The 10,859-nt window shown below is 36.6% G+C and overlaps 1 protein-coding gene across 1 annotated transcript; it reads left to right on the forward strand.

The window, feature by feature from the left end:
• Window positions 1-7,752: 7,752 nt before the first annotated feature.
• On the forward strand, window positions 7,753-10,488 carry LOC114299336 (protein GLUTAMINE DUMPER 5). Its single transcript, XM_082898000.1, has 2 exons — window positions 7,753-8,346; window positions 10,286-10,488. The coding sequence occupies exons 1-2, from the start codon at window positions 7,861-7,863 to the stop codon at window positions 10,289-10,291; spliced, it is 492 nt and encodes a 163-aa protein (XP_082754126.1). The 5' UTR covers window positions 7,753-7,860; the 3' UTR covers window positions 10,292-10,488.
• The last annotated feature ends 371 nt before the right edge of the window (window positions 10,489-10,859 follow it).

Below are 10,859 nucleotides of genomic sequence, written 5' to 3' on the forward strand. Positions count from 1 at the left end.
CTTCCCCAATCGTACCCAAGTTCCCGAGCCAAGACAACTTTGGTAATGACGGACACGTGGCCTTAGGCAAACGAGTCAGGGTTTCCTAAATTCCCCCATTAAAAAAATATTTAGGTGGGGACTCTGTATCTGGCAAAGTACTCCATGCTTGGCACTTCTTTCCTAAAAATCTGTTTTCTCAAAACGATTTGTCAAATTTGGACTCTTTGGTTCGGATTAAGAACAGTGACACAAAAGGGAGTCCGAACTGTGGGGGCATAAAGCCCGAAAGGACGCGTCCACACATATTTGCGAAGGACAGAACGAAATTCATTGGCTCCCCCCTCGAAACTTTGTCCGGCGTGTGTGATACCATGAACCCATTGGGCAGACAGGAAAACCTTATCGGCATGGAGACAAAATTTGGGAAGCAAATCTTGTTGGTCATCATCAATGTCTGACTCATCTACAAGCATAGGCAAGTTACACGTATCGGCTTGTGGGATTAGAGTTGCGCCACCAATGTCGTCGGCACCTTGCGTTATCCGAGATTGAATGATGACATCAATGTGGTCTAATCGGAAAGACCGTGCAAGGCAAACCATGTTGTCTATATCGTTATCATTTTGTAATGTGAAGTTATTGTATCCCGGCATCTTGAAAAACATGGACACATTGGCATCTATTAAACCATCAAATTTCCCGCACACACAATTGAGAAGATCGTCAAATCGATACGGGAAATACAACTTCATCACAGCGTTCATGTTGCGATAACAACACACCAACAAAATATGCATGTCCATACTTGTGAAAAAATGACTACGTCATGCCGGAAATCTACGATTACCACCAATACCGACCTTAATGTATGAACACGGTACATAACTGAAAATGCGAATTCGGTTATACACATGGAATTGGAATGTGCTTAACGTGACATTATGGCGTCGGAAACTTGGCTGTGGTTTCCCGTGTTTTACATTATAACATCGCCATTACAAAACAATACAAGAAATCACCAACCACAGTAGTGTAACCAGAGAAACATATTAACAAAAAAATACAGTGACACACAACAGTTCGTCACATTGATTACAAAGCAAAGTAATTAACAGACACAGACCAAACCACATACCAAGATACAGACACCAAACCGAAGGCCACAATTCCATTTTGCCCAATGGATATTTCTGAAACTTGGTTATGGTCACTCGTGTTTTACATTATAACAACATCGCCATTACAAAAAGAAAACAAGAAATCACCAACCACACAAACACACAACAACAGAAACACACAAACATACCTTGGCAACTTGGCATTACCGACGACATACTTCTGCAGAGCCGTCCGTGTGTCACACTAAGAAAACAAACACACAACCTCTCACGCCTCCCCCAAAACCCTAACGTAACACTCCGAATGTCCCACCAATAGAAATATACGAAATACCAAAATCTGTGCAACTAATCCCTACAAAATGGGTAATACGTAAAAGAAAAGGCTGTGTGAAAGGAAGGGTATAATTGTCCCACTAAATGAATAAAATCAAATGAATAGGATCAAAAATGAATATATTTCCTCACTGATAGGACTAATGAGAATAATAGAATAAAAATGGGACCAATTGGTAAAACTGTTTGTAGAATGAGATTTATCGGTAAATATCTCAATAATAATTCCTTAGATTATTTTTATGAAATTATTATTATCTTAAAATGATAAAAAATGATTTCATTTATAATACATTTGCCATTATTTTTTAATCCTTTTTTTTAATCTAACTAATCATAAAAATGAAAATTAATACTTTGAAACACTATAAAGAGATCACTAAGGAAGCACTAATGAATTGGCTCCCTCCTAATGTGATGATTGTCTTTATTGTCTCTATTGTTTTTTTTTTTTTTAACATTTTTCAATTAATAATTAATTTTTTAGTGATCTCAATTATAAAATAAATGAACCAACTAGTACCTCAAATTTACTTGAGGTTCTAATGGTAGAATGAAAAAGTTTGAAAGTGCCTCGTCATTGAATTAGCACAGAAGAGGATGACACACTGAACCTGGCAAGGGACCTACCTTTATTTGGAGATGGAAACCTAGTCATGACATATGTATAATCATGCACCAATGCCCCCCAATTGGCCCAGTTCTGATCAGATAGCATTACCAAAACCCATCTTCTTTGCATAAAACTACTCTTTAGAGGTTAAAATAACATTTTTTTAAAAAGACATTTAGGAGGTGTTTTTAACTTTCCGTGGGACCCAATTGGTTTCTTGGGTTGGCAGACCTCGATTGCATGCATGCTGTACCACTGTTGTACGGTGGGTACAGAACCAACTGTACCATTGATTTCATGACTTTATGCCCATAAAAAAATATTTTGCCAAATAAATATGCAAATAAATTATTAAAAATGGCTTAGACCCTTAATGGGATGACTCCTATAGGCTCAAAAATATATATATATTTTTTTTGTTTTTATTTTTATTTTTGTTTTTAGTCTCGCTCTCACAGCCCCCACACATGGAGGTCAGCACCGTTGATAAATTATATTGAAGATTTAGAATTAAAGATGAAAATATTCTCGTTGGTCAAAAATTTGGATGGAAAGTGTTGTTTGGGTGCATTGAATCTATTATTAAAAAATATTAAAAATTTTAAAAATTTTATCAAAAATTTTACTAAATATTTTACATAAATGTGAAATTCACATAGAATTTATATTATTTGAATCCTACATCCATATGAGACATTTAATAGAAATTTTAGTAAAATTTTTCAAAGCGCTAACATTACTCATCTATTATATAGGTCTCATTTTAATAATTCGAATAATTTATTTTGTAAAATCTTATATTTTATTATTTATAAAAAAAATTATAATTTAATTGATAACCGAAATATTTTTGTTTTATTAATCGATAAATGTGTTTTTAAAAAATAAATCTTTTTTTTTTCTTGGTGACAACTATCATCAATGCCTATTTGACAAATTAATTTTTTAGTAATTTTGATTTTTTTTATAAGATGATAAAAATTAATGTTTTTTAATTAAATAAATAATTTTAAAAAATAATTAATATATATATATATATATATATATAGGCCTGTTTTGCGAAGTGGATTAAAAGTCGCTTCCCATCTTTTAAACCACTTCCCTCTCTTACAAAAAAATCAAAAAAAATTAAAAAGTAATTTTTAACCATTTTTTCAAAACACCCCATATATAACTTGATATTTAACTTCTTTTAAATTTATTTTGACCAAAAAATAAGTAACCAAACGAGCCTTACGCCCCTACAAAATATTGCCCTCCAAAAAATATAAAAAGAAAAGGGAAAATTACATATACCCCTCTGTAGACCGCCCGAACTTTCTTCGCGTGCCCCCCTTTTCGAAGAGGGCACAAATTGGGTCCTGCTACTACAGTTCGGACTTCTATCACGGTTTTGAATCTAGTCTCACAAAGTGCAATGTAAAAACTGATAAATCACCAAAGAGTCCAATCCGGCAAATCATTTTGGAAAATCAAATTTTAAATCGAATAATGCCAAAATTAGACTGCTTTGCCAGATCACAGAGTCGCCACCTAAATATTTTATTTTTGGGAAATTTAGGAAACCCTGACTCGTGCCAAAGGCCACGTGTCCGTCATTACCAAAGTTTGGCTCGGGAACTTGGGTACGAGAGGAGAAGGTCCTGAAATGAGCACCCCCGCTCGCCCGGTCAAAGGATCGGCCTCTACTAAACATGATATGTTGTTTTAAAAACACATGCGTTCTTATTCCGGTTATTAGCTAATTTACTATGTGATGCACACAGCATACAAGTATAGACTAAGTCGCAAGATTTAGAACAAAACAATTCATGTTTTTTTTCGAAAATAGTTTGAAAACTGCCACCATCACGGTGGGCTAAAGCACGGATTTGCCATCTAACAAGATGGGTTTAAAACATGATTTGCCACTTCACAAAGTGGGCTTAAAACTCACATTTGATGATTTGTCCCAATTCAAATAACAAAGCCTTCATCCACAGGCATTTATGCAATTAATCAAATAAGCAAGTAGCCTCATAGCAAGCATGCTATTATGACAACACTCACACTCATGCAAGGATGCTAAAGCGTAAACACTTACAATGTACTCCGAGTCAAAACAAAAGCTTATTAGAAATATACATGATCCTAGCTATACAAAGATGTCTAATGCAACACATGCAATATGCAACTAAGTAGGCTCGGCTATCTAAGATGGCATATGAATGCAACAATTTTGATAACATGTATTCAAAGAAGTATTGAAATATGATGTAATTTGAATGATGCGCCGAACCCGGTGCATGCAATACAAATGAATGATGCAAACATGCAAGCATAACGTATGCTAATCAAGACGTGCTCTAATCTAACCACCGAAAGCGGGTAAATAAAAGGGAGAAAAACGTGGGGTTGAGAAACATTCACACACACATGCACGATTATTACAACATTGTGCCCTCTCGATGGAGGGTCTGAATATAAGGGAGCTAACTAGCTACGCTAATTAAGCTAACTATTACAAACCACAACTAATTAACTACTCTACCTAATTAATTATTACATACCGAATTGAATAACTAGCTAATCTAAGCTAATTAAAATATTACAAAGCAAATTGAATGATTAATTACAACACATGCAATAATCAACTACAACTAGCTAGTAAAGCAATGAAAATGGCCTCGCGGGCGAGGGAGACATGCATGCTCGGTTGCTTCCTCCCGAAAATCCACCACCTTGCCTCATAGATGCCTCTGTTTGCACTCTTTTGGACCTCTGAAAATTATGCCAACTTCCAGAATGATTCTGTCTGATCTCCAGAATATGCTGAAGGTTGATCAGCTAGAAATGGTGGTCATCGGCCAACATTGATGGCCGGTCGACTGTTTTGATGGCCGGTCGGCTACTGTTTCCCTGAAATTTCTCCTTCTGCTGCAACAGAGAGAAAACAGTGATATGGCAGTGTATTTGCAAGGAAATGTATGTACTTCCACCCTCTTTATCATATCCCAAGCTCAAAGGAGTATGGCACTCAGTTCTCAAGCCATCAATCAAGCATCTCAATGCATGATGGCCAAGGAACCAAGCTTGTACAAATTCAATGAATGCACAAATAAGACTCTAAAAGCCTCCACCCTATCATGCATGATTAAGGGCATCGGCGACCAAGAAATGTGACACGTTTCATCACTATGAGTATAAAACGTCTCACATTTCTTATGTTTGGATTAATGTCCGATCCAAACACATGCAATGCAAACAACATGCTTATCTTAATCATGTTTTACTTGGCTTGATTTTGTTTACACATTGTAGCATTACCAAACCATTCTTTATTTGGTTAAGTCCAATGTGAAAGTCCTCTAATGAGAGGGATTATGCCTTTAACTAGGAGGAACCCTCGAAAGAGGGTTAAAGCCATTTGAGCACAAACCCTACCTCATGCTTAAACACAGCCTTAAGGCCAAACAACCCTAAAAAAAAATTGAAAAATGAAGAAATGGGAGAGGTTACAGATGTTTTTAGTGCTAAAATGGCATGACAAATAAGACTATAACATGCAAACAACTCATGTACAACATGTTAAGAGCCAGAAACGTTGAAGCTAGTGAAGGACACACACACTAGAGGCATGTAATACAACGCACAAATGACCAAACCAACTCTAAAAAGAGCTATATTATGCCAAAATAGTGGCCTAAACATGCTCAAACTTAGGCATAAAGAGCAAGAAAAACATGCTCGCATATTGGCTCATGAATAAGCCACAAAGCACAACTCTCAAAAGCATTGAAAGAGTGGAATATGTGATAGCGTGACAGAGGTATATGCTCTGAAATCACATACGAAATGATGCTATGGCATGCAAATAACTCAAGCAAAGCATGCTAGAGGCCTTAAATCATCAAGCTAGTGAAGCCAATCACACTATAGCCATACAAGGCAAGCCTCAAAGGGCCAAGATAACTCAAAACAGAGTAAAAGCATGCTAAATCAGTAGCAAGAATGTGCTGGAGTTAAGCCAAAACAAGCTGGATCAATAGGCTAAATCATGAGTCATGCTAGGCTAGTAAGGAAGATTACACTACAAGTGTAAGAAGCAATCAAGAAGTGACCCAACCAGCCAAAAACAGAGTTCAATCAAGTTAAAATAGAGCTGAAAACATGCTTGAACTAAGCTTCAAAAAGGGAGAAATGCATGCTCACTTAGTAGGCCAACTACACATGCAAACAAGACATGAGGAGAGGGGCCCACCCCCTCCCATTTTAGACCTCAAAATCACTTGTCTACCACTGAAATTCTCCTAGATTTCAGTGTTTAAAAGGGCAAAAAAAGAATTGCTTTAATGGGTTTAAAAGATGGTACAAAGCTTAGCAAATAAGCCACAAAAGAGGGTAGACCACCCCTAACTCCAAAAGGGCCTCAAACTATCATTTTTAATACTTAAAAATAGAGGTTTTTGTAGTTGAAAAGTAGGCCTAAAACAACATACAAAGGTGGCCAAACAAGCAACTAAAACAAAGCTTTAAAGAGGATAAGGCTTTACCCTTGATATACAGCAATAAACAGCACAACTTCTAAGCCAAAACCAACTTTAGAAGCTCCAAACAAGCCTTAAGGAACCTTAGCTCCAAGGTAGGGATATTTGATCAAGGGGTTGTATGCAAAATTGTAGAGAAGACTCACTTTCAAACACAATAGAGAGAGAGAGAGAGAGAGAGAGAGAGAGAGAGAGAGAAATTTCAGCTCTAAAATTTTGGTAACCCCCAAAAATGGGGAGAGGCCTCCCCTTATATAGAAAAACAAGTTACAAGCTTGTTTGAATCCCTCCATACACGTGTATGGAAGATATAACCAGCGACCAACAGCTGGCACAGAAAATATCTAAAAAAGCAGAAAAATGGCCATCGGCTATCATTAATGGCCGACCGATCATCAGTTTAGCCGACCGACCAACACTGATGGCCGATGAGCATAAACTCTGGCCGATGGGTTGTAGGGCTGGCCGATAGGCCACCCTCTTCCCCAAGCTAGAAGAGACAAGGTCTTGGTCCACAACCAAGCACAAAACAAACAACTTTCAAAGACTCAAAGGCGAGACACTTCGCCAAGAACCTCGAGCGTTCAAAACGAACACAAGCATGGATGATCATCGAGTGTTCAAATGATAACGTTCAAGTCTTGAGGATAGTCAAAAATGGAGTGTCTACACCCTCGAGGTTTAGCTAAATTACAGATACCTCTGAGGTTTGAGAAATTACAAATTTTCCTGAAAGTTATATTTACATAGCAAATTAGGAGACAATTTGTTATGAAAATATAAACTTTAAAGAATAATCTGTTATAAAAATATAAATCTCAATAGACAGAAAGTAATTTTTAAAATTTCAAGAGATATTTACAATTTAAGTAAATCTCAATGGAGATATACGTAATTTGCCCAAAAAAAAAAAAAATGTGATGACTGACGATAAGGTCTTGCTTAGCAGCAAACACCCATGATTCTGTGTGAAGTCTGAAATCATGACTCCATAGGACCAAAGCCCACCTTGCTTTGCTCGTAAGTGGATTTTACTGTATGCTTATTTTAATATATTAACTAGGACCCACTTATGACGACATTAATCACCAAAAACAAAAAGAAAAAAAAAATTCTCTCTCTCTCTCTCTCTCTAAAAAACCAGAACCGTTCTCTCTATAAATAACACCTGAAAACCCATCCTTGCATTCTCAATCAATCCACTTCCCCACCACCTCTCTTTCTTCCGCATACATCATTCTCTCTCTCTTGAGCAACATTTTTTGAATCTAAAAAGTAAGGGAAAATGATGAGTACAGAGATGGTTTCTGAGGCACCAATGGTGTCGGCAGTACAGCGGTCGCCGTGGCACTCACCGGTGCCGTACCTTTTCGGGGGCCTGGCGGCGATGCTGGGTCTCATTGCTTTCGCCCTTCTCATCCTCGCTTGCTCCTACTGGAAGCTCTCAGGCTACCTCGACCGCGACAACGACGACGCCAACTCCGACGACAGAGACGTCGAGCTCGGCGCCGATGCCGATTCCGGGGAGAAACCTAAATTGACGCCGCTCTTTGAAGAGAAATATCTGGTGATAATGGCCGGACAAGCCAAGCCAACGTTCTTGGCCACACCCATCTCCAGCAGAGCTTCCTCTTTCGGAAGCAACAGTTCTGCTTCTCAAATGCCCGATAATAAATCGGACAGTGGTGATCGGACCGACAACCCCAAAGACAATCAGAGTCAAGAAGATCAGACAGAGAACGCCGTGGAGACTCATGAGACCTCACATCAGGTCCCTTGATTTTATTTTATTTGTTTCTTCCTTTTTTGATTGTTTCTTCACTTCACGAGGGGACTTCGAGGGGGGTTTGTAACCCCCCCTTTTTTTCCTTCTAAATTCCGGAAATGTAAATACTTTTGGAGTGGAGGATCAACGAATGAATGAATGAAATGGATGAGTTGAGCTGTTTTTAACTAAGATTTCCAGAATAATTGTGGGACATTCTAATCTGATAGGAGTACTCAAATTTAGAAATGGTTTAGAATGATGTAAACAAGTATATTTTTTAAATTTTTATGAAAATATATATAGAAAAATAAAAAGATAATCTGACTCCAAATTTTTTTAAAAAAATATGCTTATATCTAACATGCCAAACAAATTCTTAACATGTAATTAGTTGATATACTAAGCTTATCATTATTATTTTAATATTTTCAAAAATAATAATAATGATGATTCATTATGTTTAGTTTCTATTTTCTAAACTTATTTTTTTTTTAAATTTAGAATTTTTGTTTGGTTATTTTTAAAACCGGACAAAGTTTTTTAAAAATTAACATGGAAGTATTTTTTTGATGTGACAAATTTTTTTTTTTTAAATTGTCTTTCCTTAAATTGAAGGAAAGCTTAAATTTATAATAATACATTTTTTTTTAAAAACCAAACAAACATCCTTTCTTAAAATAAAATTTTCAAATCACGTGAAAAAATAATAAATGAACCAAACATGAACAGTGTATTTAGTGATTGGTAATACAATCCAAATGGTCACTAAGTGATGAGTGAGAGATGGAAATGACAAGTATGAGGCATTCTTACATGGGTTTTTGTTTGGCCATGGGTTTTTGTTTGGCCAATTGCGATTCAGACCACTAATGAACGAGTTCTAAACACAGCTCTACTTACGTGGTAGTCAACAAGAGATGTAAAATCACACCTTTTATATTTGGAAAATGAGTGAGAGCACTAATTAGTGCTATCACTAATGATGTGACAGTGGGCCCCACCAGGAATGATTTGATGTTTTGACCTTGGTGTTGTATTTTTTTTCTTTTTTTATTGAGTGTCATGTCATTAGTGGTCTTTTTAGAGCTCCAAAATTAGTGGTCTCTATCATTGTTGTTTATATTTACAGTGCGTGTGTTTTATGCACTGAAAAAAAAAAGAAGGGCAGATGTAAAACCACACCTCTGTCACCGTCTTCTTCTCTCCATCTGAAAACATTTGCAGATTTGTACCAAGAGCAATATACAGAACACACACACACACACACAGAGAGGGAGAGGCAGATTCTTTCTTTTTGTAAGTCAATTGTAATTTCTTCTAACCAACAAAACGTACAGAAGATAGAGATAAATATATATATATATATATATATATATATATATATAGAGAGAGAGAGAGAGAAGAAGAAGAAGAAGAATAAGAAGAAGAAGAATGGACAGAGAGTGAAATAAAGCAATCCAAGTTCAAGAGGGTTTGTGTCTTCTGTGGGCGTAGCTAGGGGAAGAAAAATAGCTACCAAGATGCTGATATTGAGCTTGGCAATGAATTGGTATATTATTTCTTTCATGCCATTAATGCCTCTGTTTCTTTCATGGGGTTTTCATGGTGTTCTTTCTTTGGGACCTTTCTTCACTTGGGTTGTTGACAAATGTTGTTTTGTCTCATGGATTTTGTTTGAAATGTGTTTCTCAAACTTTTTGTCTATTGGATTTGATGTGGGTTTCTCTTGAAATCATGTAAATTAGTTTGTAAATTGATTCATAGGTCTTTTTTCATTTAGAAATTTTGATTGATACCTTCAAATGGGACATTTTTTGTGCTACTTTGGAAGTTTTCAAGCAAAACCCTTTATGTTAATCAATGTTTTCAGCTCTATTTCTAAACACAACTCTGTGTGTGTGTGTGCCTATTTCTTTTTAACAAAGCTCTCTCACTCTCTCAGTTGTGATGTGTCGGCGCCGATCTCGATCGGAGACAGCTGGGGGTTTGAATCAGCTCTGGCCTCTCATTGGGGAGTTAAAGGTCGAAGACAGAGAGAATCGTGAATAGAGAGATCAATTGTTGATCGACGGAGAGATTCGATCTTCATCGAATAGAGAGAGAAATGGAAAAAGGAATGAAGGAGCGAATAGAGAGAGAAAGAGAGAGAAAGAGAGAGAAAATGGCGAGTTAGTAACAGCAACAATGATTCATCCCACTAAAAATATCACCACTAATAGCACTAATGCATTAAAAAAGTAAAAAAAAAAAAAAAATATAACTCCAAAACCAAAACATCACATCATTAATAACGAGACCCACTGCCACCTAATTAGTGGGAGCACTAATTAGTGCTCCCAAACATTTTTCTAGTAACAGTGGGCACAATGAACGCCACGTCATTAGTGCTTGCTATAGAGCTCTTGCTCTAGTGTTCCAAAGCATTTTTGTTTGTTTGGCTGCGTTGAATATCTTATGCGGTACCTAGAGAATTTGCAAAAGCTGAGGTAGCAGCCCAATGACACCTAGTCTAGGTA

Source organism: Camellia sinensis, chromosome 12 (genome assembly GCF_055761805.1).
Source record: "Camellia sinensis isolate YWXY chromosome 12, ASM5576180v1, whole genome shotgun sequence".
NCBI classification, from domain to species: domain Eukaryota; kingdom Viridiplantae; phylum Streptophyta; class Magnoliopsida; order Ericales; family Theaceae; genus Camellia; species Camellia sinensis.

Coding starts and splice junctions, on each gene's coding strand:
- LOC114299336 (XM_082898000.1), top strand. CDS start 7,861: ATGATGAGTACAGAGATGGTTTCTGAGGCACCAATGGTGTCGGCAGTA.